The following is a 22,600-nucleotide window of genomic DNA, read 5'->3' as shown; positions in this document are numbered from 1 at the left end:
AATTATCTGCTGCTACTTTGATTTATATATGTATACATATACAGATAGCTGCCTTTCTGTAATATATATAGATATATAGATATATATATTACAGAAGGCTCACCTGTCTAGGTATCTAGGTTCTTATGTATCCATGTCAGGAAGAAACTGGTGTGAAGACACCCTGAGGAAGATGGAAAAGTGGGTGGCATAATGACATGCTTCATAGCTGTGAGTTGCATGTAAGGCACACCAAAATGGGAAGCAAATCCCTCAACAACTTGACCAAGATGGACATGCAGACCAGGAAGCAGAAATAGAACTATTATGTGTAAAACACACCCTTCTTGCGGTGACCAAAGCTGCAATACACAGGGTAAAACTGGGTACAAAGGAAATTGATGGGTTGAAATGAGCGTGGATACAGCTGTGGGTAGCTAAAAACACCCAGAAGTTTGCTGCAATCTCTCCCTCACCTTCAAAGATTCTGGTGCTTCTATGGGTTTTGAGTTTTGTAGAAGGAATCCCAACGTGTCAATCATGAGTGTATCAGTTAGGTCTGGGATGCAGTCGTTTGCTTTGGATACTGAAACTCTAGGCACCGTAAAAATGTTTGTTTCAAACACTATCATTTATGGTGCAAAACTAACAGTTCTGTGATTGAATCAAACAGTGCGTCCTGAGCCTTACCACATAATTATGCTGTTTCTTGAGTAAGTCACTTCCTAAAAATAGCCTTGGGCTTCTTGCACATCTCACTTTTATATTTCTGCAAATTAGACTGTTTTATAGAAAGAAAGATTCCTGTGATTATCACGTATTTTAGTATGTGCGAAAGAAGACCTAAACTCTAGTTACAATCTAAAATCACAAGCTATTTGCTGAGCAAGGATGTGGGAAATGGTTGAAAGGGTTTTGAATTCTGAGAAAAGTAGTTTCGTGGGTGTTTTTCAGAATGTTTTAACTAATGCAGTTACACAATTTAGTAAACAATTTGACACCTGTAGGTAAGTTAGAGATTTTTAGGTTTTTCAGATTTGACTTGTAATGCAGTACTTCACACATCCACTCTTCAACTCTACTTTTTCAATAGAGCACCACATGAGGGCGCTGTAAAGCAAATAACCCATGTCTGTACTGTATGCATCATCTAGGGACTGATGTCAGCCATAAAACACCAGCTTGAAATTTCACACAGGCTCGAAATTTCACACCCGCTCACGTGACAGAAAATAACCAGAGAATCATCTGATATTTTCTATGTATAAATAAGCCCAGAGTCCCAACTCACACTTCATTCCTTATATCTTCAGTGCTATTTTCCATGCTGAATACAACAAAGCCTTATTATATACAGAAGGTTGCTGTCAAAAACTGCAACCCAACCTAATTTGTGTTTTACTGTAGATTAGTGGTGTTGGAGTCATCACAGCTGAATGCAAACTTTGCTTAAAACATCTCCCAATTTTATTCAATCTTACAAATGGTGAAAAAGAAAACTTCATTTACAATGGGTAATCTGTTAAAAACCTCAGTCATTTAGGTACATTTCAGTCATAAAACCAGTAATATCAAAGTCTATACAACGTGCATTACTACAGAGTTTTGAAATAGTGGAATCTAATGAAAGAGATGAGCACCTATTGTTCTGACAGTTAACTAGATCTAGAATGGTTGTGTCCACAGGAGCATTTAGTTTCAAGAGTTGTAAACAACTGTGCACTGCAAAGACAACATTTAAGATTTGATTTAGGACTTTCCCTTTAAATATCACAATGTGTCAAATCTTGCAGACACAGCTTCAGCTGCTACATCCAATTGCCCAGCACCAAATACTTCGATTAAATATGTCAAATTCAGCAACGTGTCAACACAGTCATGGTTTTCATGTAGAAAAACATTCACGCTCACATTCACACTTTCACACTCGCCCACATCACAAATGCAAGCACCAATAAGCAGTGAGGAAGCAGCACACTCTCCAGTACACCTCCTGTCCATCACTGCCAGGGACATTGCAGTCATTATGGATGAGATGGTTGCAGAATAGTAAACAAACACCAACAAAAAATAAACAAAAAAAATCCCTGGTTTTAGACAAGTCCTCGCATTCCTTCAGACGGGCTCCATCATCTCCTTCATTCCGGTGTCTTCAGCAGGATTACTCAGCGGCGGCCGTGGCATCTGGGCTGGCTGCCGTCTCTGGTTCAGTAGGTGAAGCTTCAGCTGGTTTCTCCTCTCCTCCTCCTGCTCCTTCATCCTTCACCTCCTCAGTGACAGGCTCTTTGGCTCCCTCCTCACCAACCTCAGCTGGCTTATCCTCATTGGTGGCAGCCTCCTCTGAAGCTACATTCTCTCCTTCGGCTGGTTTTGCTGCTGCATCTTCCTCCGCTGCCTCCTCTGACTCCTTCTTGGTCTTCTTGAATGAGAAGCCGCTAAGCTTGAAGGAAGGTTTCTTAAAGGAGAAACGCTTCTTTTTCTGCTTGCCTTCCTCGCTGGTGGATGGAGTTTCTTCCTCTGGCTTGGCAGAGGCCTCTCCATTAGTGGCTGCAGGCTCCTTCTCCTCTTTGGCCTCAGCACCCTCTACTTTCTCACCTTCTTCCTTTGGTGCCTCCTCAGTAGGAGTGCTACCATTAACCTGAGCATCAGCTTTGTTGGCCTCCTCTCCTGCTGGAGAGGCATCCCCATTGGTCTTGGCATGGCCATTCTCCTGGAAGAAAAAAAATACAGTTCATTCATCGCATGCTATTTAGGTAAAAGGAAGCATTGTGAGACTACATCTTTTAAAGTCTGGCTTGCTGATATTTAATTAAAATTCACAAACTGGTAGTAACCAACAGGAAAATTGCAACATCTGTTACTAGGAGAGTGACGACAGATCAGTGGTTTTCAGCAGTAGGCTAGACTGTTAGACTGCAGTACCGCCGGCATCCAGCCGGTGGCGTTCAATGCGCTGGAAAAAAATTTTTTTTTCCCTTTAATGAACCATATAGTCCATTAACGTGCCTTATTATAATTCGGAAGTCGTTCTTTTATCTTATTCTCTGTGTATGGGATAAAGTGTTGATTTTGTTAGTTATACGCGTAAAAAAAAAAAAAAAAACGCAAGCTCCTGTCCTGATCCTTGCAACAAAGGCGTGGTATGGTTTTTTTAAAATGGCCATGCCACAGTGAGAGCGACCACAAACCCCCGCTGCACACACTTCAACCAGATGAATTAAAACAGCCGCAATGTTTAGAAAGCTAAAGCTCAAGAAATACTGTGAAAACGTAAAAATAAAACCAAAGTTGCATATTTCAATCATTGCCCACTTTTGTTGTGCAGCCATCTCATACATATGCAAAAGACAAACCGGACAAAAGATCCACGATGGCCTAAGCCTTTTCATTAAAAAGTTCAGTTTCAAAACTGCATTTGAAACGATGTTGCGTTACAAAATGCAGAAAAATTGTAACAATGCAGTCGCCGGTGAGAATAGATACATGTGGCCACTTTCCCTGAATGCCGGCGAGCGTGGGGGTGCGCTACAGGGAACATGGAGCACGCCATTGACGCAACACATTGTTAAATTGTGATGAAATTCAACACAAGCAATTAAGAGTTGGATGAATCAAATCTAATTTACCTGTCCGTTTGACTTTGCTGCAACAGCTGCAGCGTCTGCTGGTTTTTCAACCGCAGCTTCCTCCTTTCCAGCGGTTTTGGAGATTTGTGCTCCCATGCTTTTTGGTCCAACAAAGGAACCCAGCCGATGAAATGAATGAACAAAGACCGCAAGCTTCCTCCCGAAAATTCAATCCTAACGCAGACACCCGCTTCAACAATTGAAGACGAGGAATCAGCCCGAAACCGAGGTGACCTCAAAATGTCGTGTAGGAACCTGCAAAAAATGCGGCGAAGACGAAAAATAAACGCTAAATCTTTCGAGTTTTCCTCGAGCAGAGTTTGTAAATGGAGAAATTGGCCCCACCGCAAATGAGATGCGGAGTACAACGCCCAAGTCCACTGATGAATGGGCGCTGGGGCTGTGACGACAAAGGCACCCCGTCTCCACCAATCACAAGTCCGAAATCCAACGAGTGAGAGGGGGTAATGGAGCTGAAGTAGGGGGGTGGGGGCATGGACAATAGGAGAGACACAACAACATGGCCAACAACTTGTTTTTCCAGCCACTTTCTCATGCAGAAACTGGATTCTTCCTGACCGAAATCACGACTGAGATTTCGTTTTCTTTAAAATATCCAGGAGATTTAACTGGACGCTGATATGCATCCCAGAAATATATCACTCCAGAAACATTAGGGCTTCCCACATTGAGGTAAACATGTTTAGAGATGTGTTCAAAAAATGTCCAGTATTTGTTTTTACATGTAGATTCAATTTAACAACATTCATTTGCTGCACTAGGAAATCCTCATTTTATTTCTGTTAATACATCAACTATAAGATTGTCTTTTGTTAATATGTGCACATACAATAATATATTATGTGATATGCAATAATATAGTTTGCAACATAACTGTGAACTGTAGTTAACCTCATTTATAGTTAAATATATATTAGGGTTTAAGAAGATGCTTATTTTAAATTAATATATGCAAATACCAAAATAACTGTATGTTTTGCACAGCTGAGCTGACAAAGCAGGGCTCTTATCATCACACACCCTCCTGACATATGCCCCACTCAGTACACAGACATCCCCTCTAACTATAAGCCCCGGTGCCCACAGCTTCCCTCATCTGTCTTCTTGCATAACAGCATCTTGTCTGCTTGTTGCAGCTGGAGCATCCCAGTGACCCAGATATAATGAGAATGTACAGCGCTCTGCTGCTGCTGCTGCTGCTGCTGCTGCTGCTGCTGCTGCTGCTGCTGCTTCCTGCCCCAGCAGCCTGCAGTGCTCTGACTCTACCAGCAGCCACAAGTCTCCTCTCTCTGCCATCACTGCATGGCCCGCATTTCTTTGGTTACCAGACCAAAATGGTTCCTCCAAGGAAGAGGCAGAATGCTGTAGGCTGTGAGATCATGACTCTTGGTTACTGTGTGGTGAGAGTGAGCTCAAAACCAGACAGCAGTTTGCAGATTAGGGTGACTTCTCTCTCCCACAGTCTCTCTCTATCAGGCTAACTAGGACATACTCATTGTTGTGATATTCTGATCACATGCAAAGCTGTAATTATGTTGAGCTCCCATGAATATGTAAATTGGAAGATTAAACCAGCAGGGCATGAAGTGATCCCAAAACACACAACACACCCTAGTCATTCAGATGTAGAGATTTCACTTGTGCAGTACATGTTGCTTGTTGCACCCAGTGGGTGGGTTTTGCTGACGTTTTCCAATTTCAGTTGCTTGGTAATCTGCGAGTGAGAGCAGTTAACTATCTGAATATTAACTGCAACATGAACATTTGGCCCAGATTGGGACTTTACTCTGCTGTTGGCTTATTTGTGTGTCAACGAGGGCAAAGTGTGTATTCAGACTTTAATCATAGCACAAAACTCAGCAGATCATTTCACTTAAGGAGATGACCTGGTGTTGATTATAGCTAAAAAAAACCTGTCCACACTCACTGACTAATGTGTGGAGGTAAAGGTGTTTGATCATTTTATTTTGGCTCTCGTTTTTGAAGCCTAATTCTGTCTATATGTAATTAGAAAATCAGAATGTAAAATGTGGAAGCAACTATTCTTATTCAAAGCAAAGTGAGGCTGAAATTGCGTGTACAAAAAACGCCAGTCTTGCCCTGTTTTTCAGGCACTCCAGAGACGAGGAGGTGTCCTACTATACATTGTAATTTCTGGTTGGCTGAAAACGGTGTCAATCAAATCTCATTGCTCTGTGAGGATCTGCATCAGCCGTACGCTGATAAGCAACAGCTGCGCACAGACATCCCCAGATTGAACCGAAAGAAACCGAAATTTGTTGTCACAATAAAAGCACAGAAATCTAAAAAATATATATTTTGTAGGTGCTTATTATGTTTATTATAATCTTACTAACACAGCTTAATTAGAGTGACCATCTCAAATAAATGTTTAATTTTGTTTCAATAAAATATACGTCATTCTTGTTTTCACTAATATCAGCAACTTTAGGAAAGATGTTGCACTACAGGGGTTTTATTGTGAAATTATTAATCGGAAGTGCGCTTTGTGATTACTGCGAGCTTGGCACTAGTTGCCATCGTCATCATCTGTACGCACGGCGGCGACAGGATCCTGAATCGGCAGGGACGGGTCTCCCACCGCTATTCTCTCTCAGTGCGAAGGAAAAACACTGACAGAGAGTAGAAGCGCATCAGCGAATTTCCCCACGAAGGTCTGTCTGGAAACTCCGATGGATTGATCTGATTTTTGTGCGGTAAGAACGGCTTTCCCCCTTGTGTTGAAATACAATTGGTGCACCCGCCTTGTCCCCTATTTTGCGTTGTGGACTGCGAGATGAATTCATCTCGGGAGAGCCGAGGAGATAAATAACACACTGTGGGTCGCTGCATTCATGGCAGACTTCTCTCCGGTCGTTCTACGGACGTAGGTGCATCTATATGACGGATATCTTCGGTGAAAAATCAGGGAGACAGAGTGGTGGTGTTGGTCTCGTAATTGTAGATGATGTTTTGCAGTGCTGTGATTCTGGAGAGGGGGCACTTGTGTTGCAGCAGCAGGGATGGATGCGCTGCAGAGCAGAGCTGACCACTGAGGCCATGCACACACGTAATAAACGCCACAATGGCCTGCAGACAGTCTCCTATTGATTTACTCCAAAATAATTGTCATATGCTTTGAGCTCACTGCATCGCCACGCTGTTAAATATCCAATTAAAGCTGCCCTAATCGGGTTATCTGATGTGTCTGGAGGTGCAGCCATCCATCTTGTAGGCGCAAACAGGGGATGATATACACTGTGGGTACCTGGAAACTAAACACTCAGTTGCATCCATGTGCAATAAGTTGTGCAGTAGTTGTGTGTTGGTTTGCAAATAATGCACTCAGCACCCTGAAGCTTCTGATATTCATCCTGAGCACGAATGACTGCACAATTGTTGTGCTTGATGTATGAAATTAGAATTTGTTTTGAGTTTCATAATATGGTTCATGGACCATGCACATTGCTCCTCAGGTCCTGTGTGTGTCAATAGAGTTCAGTCTATCTACCAGGCATACTGGCACAATAGCTGCCACCTGTGCACAGAGGGCCACACTAAATATGTCATCACTAAGGTGTAATGTCACTAAGGGGTTACTTGATTATTGTGCAAAATGTGTTGATGTGGAAGGTCTCTACTGTATTGTAATGTGTGAGGCAGCAATGTAAATTCACTAATGCAAAGATTAGTTTTTGATAACTGTTGAACTCATTTCTGAAACAGAAACTCCAAACATTTGATGACTGCAGCCTGCTGAATTTGGTCCTTTGCTGAATTTCCTTGCTTAACACTATTGTAAACTAAATGTCTTTGGCTCTTTAGCTGAACAAAACATCCTTTCTGTAGTCATCAGCTTAGGGTCTGGGAAATTGAAATCGTCATGTTCTATTGTTTTCAGTCTGATTAATCACTAAAGTAATGAAAATAGTAAGAGTAAAGAATAAAACAGCAACAGATGGAAAGTGACACCAGAGAGTTTGTTTTGCAGATTTCCTTTTGAATTCCTTAATTATCAAAATAGTTTCCAATTCCTTTAAGTGTTGCATCTCTACAAAAGCATATAAGCATCATGTGGCTCAGTTCTCGCTTTACAATTTCCATCAACCCAGATCTTCCACCCTACACAGAGCCACCACATCATTATTTCCAGTAGATTCTTACATTGACCAATGCCCTCTACTGGCACAAGATTTGGAAAGAATCTTTTAAACCCCTTCAGTGCAGACAGACAGGCACTAGCAGCGAGGATATTCTCCTGCTTTTAGAAAAGAAAAGAAAGAAAAAGTTTGGTCAGGTTCAACTAATTGTCCCTTTCTCCCATTTGGGAAAGTGTTCATCTACTAGGCACACGTCTTTGTTGACCGAGTAGCCGTTTACAATGGGTTCAGTGATTTAACAACGTGACTCAAAACACTCACTGTGACACCAAAACAGAGTCAGGCTTAAACCCACATGTACATACTGTATGGAGCTCAGCTGTGGGTTTTCTAAGTAGCTCTGTTCATTCAGTCCATGAAGAATGCGTTGAAAGCCTTTACACTGCATTTCATTGTGCAGATAATCTTGTATCTGAGTGAAATGTGCCTATTGTCTTGTTGTTGACACACTGAATGAACTCAGTTGTCCAACACAAGCAAATATTGTAACTATTTAGAGAATGGCAGCCATAAGGAGGCCATTGTAAGACTCGTACGAACTCCAGCGTGCTTTAAGTCCGCTCAAATGGCACACCACTGAAAATGATTCTCTTTGGGTTATTTCTTTGATAACGTACAACAACTTGTACAGTATTTTGTAATTGAATGAGGTCATTGTTAGTGCGAGTTCAGTGGGACGGGTGTGGGAGGTTTGACCTTGCACTGTGGCTCGTCACTGATCTAAGTGTAACGGACACCACACTTAAAATGCAACAGGCCTGTCTTGTCTTGGACTGCAAAGGTACTTCATTCTGGAGAGATTTGTGAGTTCATTCGGGTTAAATAATGAAGACATTCCTAGATGTAATAGTGTACTGAACAGTTTATTAGTCAAATTGTAAAAGCTCAAAGTAATTTTTACTATATATATTTTTTACTAAGCTTCATATTTGCAGTGCTAAAAAAGAACAGAAATCATATCAGGTCAGCTGGTTACCAATTAGATACGGTGTCCCCATTATAGCACATAGTCTATTAATGGATTAGTTGATAGACAGAAAATGAAACAGCTCCTCGTTTCTTCCCATTTTTCAGTCAAGAATGACAAACATTTTATGGTTTCAACTACTTGAATGTGATGTGATTGTTTTTTTCTTTTTATGTAAAATAATAAAAAAAACAAGCAACATACGACAAAACTATATGTTACAAAACCCAAGCCATATGTATGATTTGTGCATTGTGCACATGGCTGTAGAGAATTCAGGTTTCAATTAGAAGCAAAAAAAGCACATTTATGGAGACCTGCCTAAATGGCTGTATTAAATTTGTTCCTATATTGAAACCAGTGATTTCAATTTAGTCTCACACATCCAGAAATCTTTTTTGTGTCTATAATACAATATCATACTGCATGTTTGTTTTCACAGGACTGCTGTTTAATCCATCAGTTAAGCTGTGTGACCCTGACATGGCTGTCCTTTTAATTTACTATATTGATCTTTCAGCTCCGCTATAAATAGCTGAGTATCTCATTATGGCTCCCAGCGCTCTGTGTGTGTGTGTGTGTGTGCGTGTGTGCGTGTGTGCGTGTGTGCGTGCGTGCGTGCGTGCGTGCGTCCGCGTGCATTATTATAGATAATTAACATTTGTGAAAGTGCAGTATCAAAATAAAAGCCTTCATTCCTGTAAATTAATTTCCAGTTGAGCTCAGCAGTTGTGATTGATGTAGTAGCACTAACCCTGCCCTGTTACTTTGTGTTCTGATAATATTGCTGTCTTCATCTATCTTCATTCTCTGTTTCCTGATGTCAGGGAATCTTGCAGCAGTGTTGACAAATAGTAATCAACAACCGGTTTGGCCAGACATCAGAGTCAGTACTCAGACTACATATTGAGCTAATCAAGATGAAGACTTTTAATATGATTCAATTCAATTCAATTTCAATTCAATTTTATTTGTATAGCGCCAAATCACAATACAAATCATCTCAAGGCACTTTACAAAAACTAAAACTAAAAACCCAACAATTCCCTTATGAGCAAGCACTTGGCGACAGTGGAGAGGAAAAAACTCCCTTTAACGGAAGAAAAAAACCTCCAGCAGAACCGGGCTCAGTTTGGGCGGCCATCTGCCTCGACCGGTTGGGGTGAGTGGATAGAGTAGAGAGAAAAGAACAGCAACAATAAACAACAAATAGACACTGCAAGTTGGTGGGGCCAGTAACTGCACATCAGCGATAAACAGCTCCAGGACCAGGGACACCTGCAGAAGGTACAGAGAGAGAGAGAGAGAGAGAGAGAGGGAGGGAGAGAGCACAAACTAGGGGAGAGAGAGAGCACAAGGTTAGTAACATTCAATGGTGGAATATACATGAGGTGGGAGAGAAGGGGGGGGGGGGTTAGGGTAGGGGAGCTCAGTGCACCGATGGTCCTCGGGCAGTCTAGGCCTATAGCAGCATAACTAACTAAGGGATGGTTCAGGGTTGCCTGAAGCCAGCCCTAACTATATGCTTGATGATGATTGTCCTGCCTATGTTTGTGTGTGAAAGTCGAGTTCTGTTACAGCGCATTGTGTAGCTACAATCCTGTTGCCACTGGACCTTGTTTATCAGCATGGTCCTCTCAACAGGCAAGCTGTTCATTTAGGTCTGTAAGTAGCGTGATGAACGTTCTCACAGGCTGAGGTGATCATGCGACTGTGCAACGGAAAGGAACAAGCCCTGTGGCTGTGATGCCATTTTATTTTATTTATTTATTTATTTTTCTTACGGGCAGGAAGTTGCTGCAGGTCAGGGCCAGAGCAGGATAGCATCGACTCTGTCTCTGAAAGCAGAGAAGACATGCACTTAAAATCAGATCTTTGCCTGACTTTTCGATACACGGCATAGTGTTGATTCATGCATGTAATGAATGACAGAGCATATCTTTGATCTGAAAGCCAGTAATGAATGTTTTAAAAACCCTTATCATATTACTGCAAAAAATCAGAAAAAGTGCCTGTAGCTGTTGAAGCCACTGGAGCTAAACTTGAAAAACCTGAATCTCGTCTTAAAGGACTGTGTTTTTTTTTTTTGTTTGTTTGTTTGTTTGTTTGTTTTTTATGTCCAGACAAGGCAGAATGTTACAGCGCTATTCAGCAACTTCAGTCACAACACAAAGGGCACACAGACAAGATTCATATGCAAATATTTACTGAGCAAACACTGTGCCAAAAAAAAAGAAGATACCACAAGGGAAACATATGTATATAAACAATACAAGATGGCCTAGATTCTGTGCAGCAGAATGGTTAGAGATATGTTGAAGCCGTGGTAGTTCCTGGCCTTTTTACTTTAAGAGCAGGCAGATTTTCATAATCCCCACAGGCAGCACGATAACACGAGATCTATCTTCATTTACTCTGATCCCTCCAGGAGTGGAGGCAGTGCTATTTCAGTCACTGCAGTTAAAATGAAAATCTGCCAGAAACTAACATTTACCTATTGGATGTTATCCCCATTGATTGTATTCATATTTGTATGCTTTACCTTTTCAACATATTAATAAGCCAGTGTTTATCAGGCAGGATACTGGACTGGATATCTATAGACTTTTTACTAATAATGTGTCTCATGGGATGTTTATGCTTTAAATATACTGTATGTAGAGTACTGTGCATACCAGAAGACCAGCCAAATATCTCAGACAAGATAGATAATCTCAACATAAATCCAATGTTTGGATTTAAAATCAGTGCCGTACCAGTAATACTCAAATAGTCAGCTTTGTTTTTTTCCCCCCACTACTTAGTTTATGGTACTTTCCAAATCAAAAATCAAATCCACAAATGAAGCTGTTATAAAGCATCATAAAAATGTCCTGTTTGCTCTTTCATTCTAAGCCACACCTGATAGTAGCAAAGGGACCATTAAAGAACTGGTGCCAGTGTATTAACACTGGCCAGTAAAATAATGCAGCATGTGACACATCTGTTGGCACTTTTTTCTGATATAGGAAATTGGGTTTCTTGCTAGTAAATACAAAACACACCAAAAGAAATTCACTTATACATGGCACAGCTTTCTTTGTAACCTCCAGTGTCCTTCAAAACATCGCACTTATTGACTCCAGCTCATTTTAGGCCTCCAACTAGTTTCCCAGGAAGAGAGAGACAGAGAGAAAACATGACACATTTATTCCTCAGGTTTTTTCCTGTTTGTTTCACCGTTACCTGAAAAACAGATGTAGTGAAATGATATTAGTCTTTCAAGAATTAAGAGAGTCAAACCATGGCTATAACCAATGATTATTTATATCATCAATTAATCTGATTGTTTTCTCATATAAGCGATTGATCATTTGGTGTATTGGTGCTAGTTTAGTTAGTAATTCCTCTTGCGATATTCACATTACTCTTGACAGAAATAAGGCACCACCTGAAAGTCAGGCAGGACTACTGTGGATCTAACTGAGCAGTGCAATAGTTTCCCTCTTCCTCTTTCAGCTGGAAGTTCTGCTGTTTGCCTCTAGCCTCAGCTCTCTCCATTCACAGTGACTGTAAACAAGTGTGTTTCCAATTAACGGTCTCCAAAGTCAGATGGCCATTAATGCTGATGAAAGACAACGGTTGTGTCAGTGGTCTCGCCCTTGCTGCACTGTACCGGCTTCATGAGCTTCCAGAGTTTATTGGGGGGGGGGGGGGCTTCTGGGGCATAAGCTGAAATGTGCATTAGTTTAACTGGGTGATTAAAGATGTAAGGCGCTTTTTAAGTGGCAAAGCAGATTTCCCTCAGTCATTACAGAGACTGGTTTAATTTTGCTTCAGTGAGGCCAAACGCTCCATCAGTCCCCACCATGAGACTCAGTCTCCTTGGCTCCTTGTAAAGAAAATAGAAACAAGGTCCATGTCAACTTGTGAATGCATCTGGTTGGTGTGAGTACTTCTCACAAGTGTGGTTGTGGAGTAAGATTTTAAGGTAAACTGTTATAAGTAATGCTGTTACATTAACCACACACTGCAGCTGTACCAGATTATGTTCCTATGTTTAATTAGTGAGGAGTTTAAAGTATCGTGTAATTTCTGCTTAATTGAAAGATTTTTCAAAAGCCTATCTGTAATTCTCAGAGGAAGCGCTGCAATAATGGAATATGGAATCATAATTTCCCCAATGGAGACAGCTTTTGAGCTATTATGTTACCTACATACCATTTCTATCTGCCTCTCCACCCACAGAGAGTAGAGAATGGGCTGTGTCCAATGTAAGGATAAAGAAGCAGCAAAACTCACTGATGACCGGGAGACCAGCCTCTCTCACAACTCAGGATACCGCTATGGGTCAGACCCCACACCACAGCACTACCCCAGCTTTGGGGTCACCACCATCCCCAACTACAACAACTTCCACAGTGCCGCCACACAGGGGGTGACCGTGTTTGGAGGGGTCCACACGTCCTCGCAGTCTGGGACGCTTCGGTCCAGAGGAGGCACAGGTAAGGTTAACTAAGCTCTTTTAAACATGTATGTGAAGCATGATGACTGTCTGTATATGCACGAAGGATTTAGCTTATCTTGGTTTGGTTTTTTTTTTTTCATGATAGTCACTGACAATATGTCTTAACAGCATTATTTTGTGTTAGTCTGTTTAACTAGGCAAACCAGCGTCTGTCCAGAAGTAACAAAATCATCTTACCTAACTGACTCAGTTGTTTCAGCCACCAAAGAAACAAACTGTGAACACATTTTTTTTTTTTTAGGTTTAATGAGGTTTATGTACTGGACTGTTGCTTGGCTAGAAGTAGTTATTTCCTGATGTCTTATCACAATGAGGGTGCCAGACAAACTGCAGAGTTCAGAAAGTTACTGTGCCCAGCCAACAAATACCTCTGGACAGAGCTGGTTTGCTGTTTGTTCATTTCCAGACTTTATACTACACTGGGCTCCCAAACTGCAAGGTCATGCTTCTCAGACAGACATGAGTGTGGTATTAATCTTTTTAACTCTCCCCAAGATCCAAATGAAATGTCCTTTATAACATGGTGACATTGTAATTGTGAAATACGTTGCTCTTATTAAATCAAATTAACAGAGCATTTAAAAGAGAAATAAAACATCAGTCTACCTTGTAAAACTGTAAATGTCTCTGAAAATCACTCACAATCTGGCCCTCCACCCATATTCAATAAAAAACTGCTGTCAGCACCTTGACTGGCCGGTATGTTTCTCTGAGATATCAGATGATTAAATACCTATAACGTACAATAATAATAACTGAACAACTCCATTAGAGCTGCAGTAGTTTCTTCTTGTGTGTACCACAGCGAATATGTATCCTGTGTGTGCTGATGCCATTCTGCTATGATGAATTCAGTCTTCTGCTGAAGATAAATGTCCACTGGCTGCAAGTTAATGGAAAACAGAGTGACCTAAATTATTGCCCATGCTGTGCGAGGCACATCTGACGACCAGAAAGATCAGACTTTGTGCTGAACAGTGCAAAAATGTTTCCAGGATGAAGTGAACTTTGCAATCCATCACCTAAGATTTTAAAGATATATGCGATCACCATTGCTTGCTTTGATGTCAAACTACTTTAGGTCTTTCTTTTCTGATCACAACACAGTGAGCACCACCACTTTGTATGAACAAGAAATACTCCACAAGGGTGGTGCGCACCAACATCCCTGCCTAAGGTTGTAAGAGAAGGAGAGTTGAAGTAGAGAAGAAACCTCATCTTACATCATGTTTGGGTCTGGGACAAATGTGCAGTTGTGGGTGTTAGAATGTGTGTTTTGGAGGACATGGCATTGATGGGGAAATGCCCTCCAAATTGTTGAAGCACTGTATCCCAGGATGTCCAGGGACAATTAAGATCCAATCAGAAAATGAAATCATTTTACAGTTTGAGCCTTGTCAAGAGATAGAGACACTCAAGGGCCCTTGCACATCACATTAGATAAATTTGATTGCCCCCCTTATTCTAAGCCTTGGCAGCGTTAACTGTTTGCTCACCATTCCTAGAGATCTGATTTTGAATGAGCTTTATTTATTTGCATGTTAAGCCTGCGGTAATTAAATTTTGTATTATTTTTCACCCCTTAGGGAATGTGCAGCAAGCTGTAAACACAACAGTGACATGTTATTAGATTCATTCCCATCACATTGTCATTTGATACTTTTAATATAAAAATATGGACTAGTGCAGCTTGAAAATCAAACATCTAAATAACATTATTTTATATTATATATAGCCCACGTACAATGATTCAATCATAAAACAGAGACAAGTTTTTTTAAATTCATTTTCTATAAGTGAGAGATTATTTTGATCACGTTATAAAAGGCGTCTTTTATTTGAGGACATGTTCAGTTCCTCTAGTGAGATGTTTAGAAAGATGAAGATTTTATGAGTCTCTTAATTAATTTGAGAATAATACATGGAGTGATCTGGAAGATATCTGTGTCTGAATTGTGTCTTCTATAAAGAAGTGCATATATGCAAAACATTATGTCATAAATTGTGATAATTTGAAGTTTCTAAAATAAAGCAGCAGATGGGATGCTAGAAATAATCAAACAAGGCAGTCATTTTGTTGTCAATAAAAAGCAACAAGCCGCCCATGTGTTAGACATATGAAGAAAACTATTTTATCCATACAAGTGACCTCTGCTAACTCTAATCACCAAAACCACTTTTTGCTGCAGGGGTGACTCTGTTTGTGGCTCTTTATGACTATGAAGCCAGGACCGAAGATGACCTCAGCTTCAGAAAGGGGGAGAGGTTCCAGATCCTCAACAGCACGTAAGTGTGAAAACATCTGCATGACAGCATGAAGGGTGGTGATCGAGGTTTCCTCCAGTATATCTGCTTTGTTGTGAATGTCTCATACTGTATTTGGAATAAAATGTTGTGCACAGTCAGAGGGAACAGGTCTGTTTGTTACAGACCTGATCTTTCGTATGAGGGTTGTGTTAATATGTGAGGACTGACAGAGTTTGAGTGTGCTTTGTATAAATGTTATATGTTAAAACTGTCATGTAGAAATAATCCTGTGACTGGATTTTACACAATATAAATATCTTTTTGTAACTTGCTTTACATGCTCTCTACTGAGGTCTGAGCCATTCAGCTGCAAAATCAGCATGCCCATTATACTAGAATGTTTATGGCTGTCTGCATATTGCATAAATGTGGATCTGCTTCTTTTTTATTCCAACCTGCTTCCATCTTCCATATTTCTCTGTCCCCCTGTCCTCAGTGAGGGAGACTGGTGGGAGGCTCGTTCTCTCGCTACAGGTGGAACTGGTTACATTCCCAGCAATTACGTAGCTCCAGTGGACTCCATCCAAGCTGAGGAGTGAGTAAAACGTTTAACTGAGCACCCATACACTCACAGGCAGTCTCTGTCTGTAAAGCACAACTGCTTCATCAGCAGGGAACAGATCGTAAATATTTGAAATCTCACTGCCTTTTGATAAGTTTGCCACAGTGATACCCATAGTAAGAATAGTCAAAATATTAGATATTATGTAAGAATGTTTAAGCAAAGTATTGCACTCCATAGTCTGATCCCATTTTCTCATGCCTTTTTTTTTTCTTTTTTTCCTGCAGCTGGTATTTTGGTAAATTAGGTCGAAAGGACGCAGAAAGGCAACTGCTCTCCAACGGCAACGCCAGAGGCACGTTCCTCATCCGTGAGAGTGAAACAACCAAAGGTACCATTAACACGCAATACCTACCACACTGACATGTTGAAAGCTTTTTTAAAACTTTAGCAAACAGATGTGCTTTAGACTGAGTAAATATTTAGGAACATTTGACTTTAATAAGGAAACGTTAGAAGCTATTTTTTTTACAGATGAGCTTACAATTAATTCATCAGATCCCACAACTTGAAATTCAGTCGTCATTTCATTATTTATGCAGCTGTACAGCTTGTTTAAGCATAATCAGATATTTTTCTTCTAGTCTGTGTCACTGTTATCGTTGTATTGCCAGGGGCCTACTCCCTCTCCATCCAGGACTGGGATGACATCAAGGGAGATCATGTCAAACATTATAAGATTCGCAAACTGGACAGTGGAGGCTACTACATCACCACCAGGGCCCAGTTTGAAACACTGCAGCAACTTGTACAGCACTACTCTGGTAAGACTATATTTGTGGGCAATGTACAAAAATGTCTTGCTATGTCTGATCTATTTTCTCTTTCATGAAACTTAGAAAGAATGAAACTATGTTTCCACACTCATCTAATATGGTTTCTAATTGCATGGTACAATTCAGCCAGGGCAGCAGGGCTGTGCTGCCGCTTGATCGTACCGTGCCACAAAGGCATGCCTCGTCTGACCGACCTGTCCGTCAAAACCAAAGACGTGTGGGAGATCCCGCGGGAGTCTCTGCAGCTCATCAAACGTCTTGGCAATGGCCAGTTTGGAGAGGTCTGGATGGGTGTGTATCTTTCAAGCATCCTCTTTTGGCACAAATGAAGAATTGGACATCTGTGAGCAGTATTGCAAACCATAGTCTATGTGTTGGATCATTCAAAACTAACACCCAGTCAAAGTTACCCTCAGGGAGAACTCTGTCATTTCAGTGACTTTTGCTTGAGTTTTGAGTCTCTGTCCATTTTGACTTTCCATGACTTCTGGAGCGAGGGCCTTTAGGCCAGTTAAACCTGGGTATTTCTTTTGTCTAAGTTTTCTTTGACAAGTCTGTTCTAAACTCAGTTCTGGCACAAGCTGCTTTACTGCTCTTGATTTGTCCCACATTAGGAAGAAAAATGCTTCATGTGTGTCTGATTTTCTGAGATCTGAGAGATGCTGAGAGTTGTGAAACAAACATGTTAATGGTACCAAAAATGTGAATTACACCAAATACTAAAATTGATTCCTTTTTGCAAAGTTTTCACCTGGGAATAACCTTTTATTGTACTTAAGAGCTTTTCTGTTTTGTTTTTTTTGTTTTCTTGTTAATAGGTACATGGAACGGCACCACGAAGGTGGCAGTGAAGACTCTTAAGCCTGGCACCATGTCGCCTGAGTCTTTCTTGGAGGAGGCTCAGATCATGAAGAAGCTTCGACATGACAAACTGGTGCAGCTCTATGCTGTGGTGTCTGAAGAACCCATCTACATTGTGACTGAGTACATGAGCAAAGGTAGACAGTGTGACACCTTGAATATTACACCTATGTATTCTCGCACACACTCACACACACTGTGTACAAAATGTACATCTGCATGGACCATACAGCATGTGTACTAAAGGAACAAAAGGAATTCATTACAGTGATACAAAACAGAGGAGCTGCTTAAAAAGATCCTCAGTTACCACAGCAATAACTAACAAATAACAATCTGAGCCAAATGTAACGTGTGCGGCAGGAATCCTAAAATTGATGTCACATTAACTACAACATGCTGCCCAAGATTTGATCCAAATCTTAGTTGCCTGTTGGAGCTAAAGACAAAATGACACAGCAGGTCCTAACTAATTTTTGAATGTTTTTAGGGAGCCTGCTTGATTTCCTTAAGGACGGAGAAGGACGAGGCCTCAAACTGCCAAATCTAGTGGACATGGCAGCTCAGGTGCGCCACTGAATATAATCCAGAAATGGTGTTGCTGTTGATTTGCTACCAAAGAAATCTTAAGTTTTTGTTTTTTCCAAAGAGCCTTATTTATATGAATCTGCTAAAGCAGATTAATTCAATGTTAATTATATTAATTAATTCAATCTGAGTGTTGTACATTTACAGCCATTTCCATGGTGGATGGTTTGCCAGTTTTAACACCCAGTCTGTGTTTTAATATAAGTGATACTCCTGTTGCAGTAAATTTACATAGAAATTTTGATTAGCACTGATGTGATCACCTTAAAACTGTTCAGAAATATGATGTTCAGTGGAAAAAATAACCATGTTTCTCAGGTGGCAGCAGGCATGGCGTATATTGAAAGGATGAACTACATCCACAGAGACCTGCGCTCTGCCAACATCCTAGTCGGTGACAGCCTGGTGTGTAAGATTGCTGACTTTGGTCTGGCCAGGCTTATTGAGGACAATGAATACACAGCAAGACAAGGTAGGCGTATTGAATTTGGGTGTGTCATTATGTGTTCGAAAAAATTGCAGCTACTCAACACATTATACTTAGACTTGGTTTGTTAAGAAACAACAACAGGAGCTCTTTTAATTTATTGATCCCAGTTTGGAAACGTATCTTTTGCAGGGTATTGTTGGGGTCACTAGTGACTCGTTTGTAATTGTTGACTTTAATATTTCTGTAATATCTTCTTAGTCTCCAACCACAGCATCGGCTATAAACCTCATCACCAGAGGAAAAAGTTGGTGGGCTGGCAGATAATTTCTTCCATTTAGTCAATTCCAAGACACTTTATACACACACACACACACACACACACACACACACACACACACACACACACACACGCTCACGCTCATACACTACTTTTTAGAGTACAATAAATGAGCATGAATTTGTCCCAGTGACACTAGTGGAAAACAGACGTTCATGTGGTTACACTGTGGCACAATGACAATGGAATATCACATTTATACAAACGCACAGCAAACATTTAGGACAGAACCCAGATTATACACAAAAATCAATCTGTCAGTGTGTGCCTTTTTGGAGGGAAGTGGGCTTAACCACTCAAATTTTGTTCTCCTGATTCTTCCAGACTCCCTTAGTGACTGTGTCACCATGATCAGTTGCTGATTTGTTAGTGATTTAAATGTTGACTTGTTCAACCTGTTCCAAGTGCAAACTGAGACAGAGAGAGATAATGGAATTGTTCCCTTTTTTTCCCCTGGTGGGATGTCGTCACGCCCTCATCATGCCCTCAAGTTTCAACACTTAATGAAGTCGCAAATGAAGGAAAGAAAACATACAGAGAAGACTGACCTACTTACGCCTTAAGTTTTGGCAAAGGCTTCTGCTGTTTTTCGCTCTGTATTTTAGCAAAATTTACAATGGTAAAAAAATGTCTTTTAGGTGCAAAGTTCCCCATTAAGTGGACTGCACCTGAGGCTGCTCTCTATGGGAAATTCACCATCAAGTCAGATGTGTGGTCATTTGGCATCCTGCTGACAGAGCTGGTGACCAAGGGCAGAGTGCCCTACCCAGGTGAGTGTGTTCAGCTTGGTATATTATTTAATCACTTCTCAACTCCAGTTGATTGTTCATGTTTGATTAAGATAGTGTGCGTGAGAGCGCCTGAGTCTAACGAGACACTACCCGTGGCTCTTTATGCTAAAAAAAGAGGGGCATGTTGCATAATGTACATTAGTTTGTGAATTATGCAGAGAAATTCCCAGATGGTTTTGTGAACATGTGAGCTGTTTCTCTCTTCCTGTTTATCTGCCCTACACATTTTAATATTATATGTTAGGCATTTAAGTATTCAGAGGGTGGAAAATGACTACTAGCTGTTTCATGTACTCATACTGGTTTAAACATCATCATACAACTTTAAATTAAAAACCTTGCACATCAGCACAGCTATTAAAGTTACTATATAAAGTACAATATATGTCTGGCTGATTAGACGTAATGAAAACAATACGTGTGAGACTTACATAGAATTTTGAAAGAATAATATATAAAGGCAGGAACAGGCCTTTTTAAAGGAAGATATTTTGACATTTAACTGTAAGGAAAAAATTGTTATAGTAAATTTGAAGTTAGTCATGTTTGTATGGTCCCGTACTCTTATCCCTTTTGTGACCAGTCTAATCAAAGGGTCACTTCTTTAGAGTGCATCACTGAATTAGAGGAGAGATAGGTCAGTGTATTTGGCATCAGGATGATACATGATCTTCTTAGCAGTGACCATGTTAAGAGTTAGCAGCTTTTAAAGGATTACATTTCAAATATTGAATTAAAATGAGTTTTTCAGCTGTACTGCATATTTTTTCTTTCCAGGCATGAACAACCGTGAGGTGCTGGAGCAGGTGGAGCGAGGTTACCGGATGCCGTGCCCGCAGGACTGCCCCTCGTCTCTGCACGAGCTGATGTTGCAGTGCTGGAAGAAAGACCCAGAAGAGAGGCCCACCTTCGAGTACCTGCAGGCCTTTTTGGAGGACTACTTCACTGCCACTGAGCCTCAGTACCAGCCGGGGGATAATCTCTAAGATCCTAAGATCAGTCATTTCACTGGCTTTCCACCAGAGGGAGCCAGGCTCCATCTATTCTCTCTCATCCTGTGACTATGATCTTAAATGCTCATTGACTGACTTCTTGACTTCCAAGCTTCATGCACACAAGGACTGATGGATGCTCTGCCAGCAAACTGACTATCAGTTAAAGGAGGAGGTTTGAAATGTCTGATAAGTTTCAAATGACTGCCATGGATGATGGAGACGAGCTGTCTAACTTGTATGTAGTGTAAATACACCTTGCTTGGTTACTTCTCTCTTTTGTTTCATTTTATATTACTTTTGATATTTTGGAAATGTGTGGATTTTTTTTAATCTGAGGTCAAAGTTATTTCTGATTTACAGCTTGTAGAGAAATGTGTGAGGCTCACAGTCAGTAACAAATCATGACATAATAACTGTAGGAATGAAAATAGTTAGACATTGTGGACTGAGATATCTCAGAAATTTTTCTGGGAGCCCTCTAACCTTTTTTATGAGGTTAATATAACGATACTGCTGTCCTCAAGGAACTTCAATGTACTATAACACCTGTTCTTGCCTTTTTATGTTTAGTAATATTCTTATATTGTAAGGGAATGCCTCATGCTTTCCACACACTAACATAGTGCATCATGGACTCTTCCACCCAAACTTGTATGGCATCTGCAGTGATAAGTGCATTCATCGCATTTCAGCTTCAGCTTTCAGCCAATGATTTTTAGATTGGCTTAAACTAACCTTTAGTTCAGCTTCTTGAAGTTGAGGCGGCCGACTTTCTCTCCCAGCTGCAAACATTGTTTGGCTGACTCCTTATTATTCTGACAGTATTTTAATATGTATGTTGCATTATTGTATGGCAGCAAGCTGTGTAAGAATTCTGCATTTTCTCTTTGCTTCAGCAGTCAAACAAACAAACTGCCACTTACATGACAAGAATGAAGGATGTGTATGTGTTTGTCCCTCCATAATGTGTAATGGGAAATAACATGTTTATGTGACCAAACGTTTATTTTGTTGATTTATTTGCTTAGCTTTTCAGCCAGTCTTCTTATTGTTTTGTTGTTGTTGTTTTTTGTTTTTTTTTAAGTTCTCAATGACATTTATCATCCTCATGGGTTGAACTTCTCTGTGCAGGTGAGAAGGTGCATTACGGGACAATAAACTGTTTCTGTGTGTATTTATGTTGCTTTTCCTGGGCAGAAAACTGAGCAAAATCTAGATTTTGTGTCACTTTTTTACCCTTATTCAGTAGATATACAAGTGTTGTCATGGTTTCTGCATTATTTATTGTTTCTGTCTGTTACCTGCTCACAGCTGGTTTTGAAATAAACAATCATTATCACCCTGTGACTTAGAAACAGTTAACATTTGTCAATAATTGTTTTTAAAGATTTTTTTGTCTTCAAGAACATGCTGCATCACAGGTTTCAAGGAGAAATCGGCATTTCATTGCTTGCTTATTACAAAGACAACATGACTGTATTCAGAATGTATGCAAGTGACCTTCCTGGTGAAGGCCAGCCAGCCCTGTGCACTGCAGCCAGCCTAATGAAGCCATTTTTATTTTTCTATCACTATTTGATTATGTTACAATTGTTTTGACTTTTAATTCTAACTTACCACCATTCACCACCTGTGTGATTCAGAGCATGTTGCCAACTTATCTTTAGTATATCTCTAGTAATTTCTCCTACAA

The 22,600-nt window shown here is 40.5% G+C and overlaps 2 protein-coding genes across 2 annotated transcripts; one reads left to right on the top strand and one right to left on the bottom strand.

Moving 5' to 3' along the window:
- Window positions 1-1,443: 1,443 nt before the first annotated feature.
- On the bottom strand, window positions 1,444-3,972 carry LOC113129957 (myristoylated alanine-rich C-kinase substrate-like). Its single transcript, XM_026306222.1, has 2 exons — window positions 3,606-3,972; window positions 1,444-2,689 (listed from the first exon to the last, which is right to left on the bottom strand). Exons 1-2 carry the CDS (start codon window positions 3,699-3,701, stop codon window positions 2,141-2,143), a joined length of 645 nt encoding a protein of 214 aa, XP_026162007.1. The 5' UTR covers window positions 3,702-3,972; the 3' UTR covers window positions 1,444-2,140.
- Window positions 3,973-6,173: 2,201 nt separating this feature from the next.
- Window positions 6,174-22,251, top strand: fyna (FYN proto-oncogene, Src family tyrosine kinase a). The gene is made up of 12 exons (XM_026306066.1): window positions 6,174-6,343; window positions 12,981-13,237; window positions 15,450-15,546; window positions 16,004-16,102; window positions 16,357-16,460; window positions 16,744-16,893; window positions 17,032-17,196; window positions 17,724-17,903; window positions 18,257-18,333; window positions 18,673-18,826; window positions 19,760-19,891; window positions 20,690-22,251. Exons 2-12 carry the CDS (start codon window positions 12,991-12,993, stop codon window positions 20,896-20,898), a joined length of 1,614 nt encoding a protein of 537 aa, XP_026161851.1. The 5' UTR covers window positions 6,174-6,343; window positions 12,981-12,990; the 3' UTR covers window positions 20,899-22,251.
- The last annotated feature ends 349 nt before the right edge of the window (window positions 22,252-22,600 follow it).

This window comes from Mastacembelus armatus, chromosome 22 (genome assembly GCF_900324485.2).
Source record: "Mastacembelus armatus chromosome 22, fMasArm1.2, whole genome shotgun sequence".
Taxonomy (NCBI): Eukaryota; Metazoa; Chordata; class Actinopteri; order Synbranchiformes; family Mastacembelidae; genus Mastacembelus; species Mastacembelus armatus.
The sequence above is the reverse complement of the archived record's forward strand: the minus strand, read 5'-3'. Positions and strand labels throughout refer to the sequence as shown.

Bases quoted from the DNA above. Each gene is read 5' to 3' on its own strand.
- LOC113129957 (XM_026306222.1), bottom strand. From the start codon at position 3,701: ATGGGAGCACAAATCTCCAAAACCGCTGGAAAGGAGGAAGCTGCGGTT. The intron at 2,690-3,605 runs GTAAATTAGATT...TTTTTCTTCCAG, and splicing joins CAGCAAAGTCAAACGGACAG to GAGAATGGCCATGCCAAGAC.
- fyna (XM_026306066.1), top strand. From the start codon at position 12,991: ATGGGCTGTGTCCAATGTAAGGATAAAGAAGCAGCAAAACTCACTGAT. The intron at 16,103-16,356 runs GTGAGTAAAACG...TTTTTCCTGCAG, and splicing joins GACTCCATCCAAGCTGAGGA to CTGGTATTTTGGTAAATTAG. The intron at 16,461-16,743 runs GTACCATTAACA...TTGTATTGCCAG, and splicing joins TGAGAGTGAAACAACCAAAG to GGGCCTACTCCCTCTCCATC.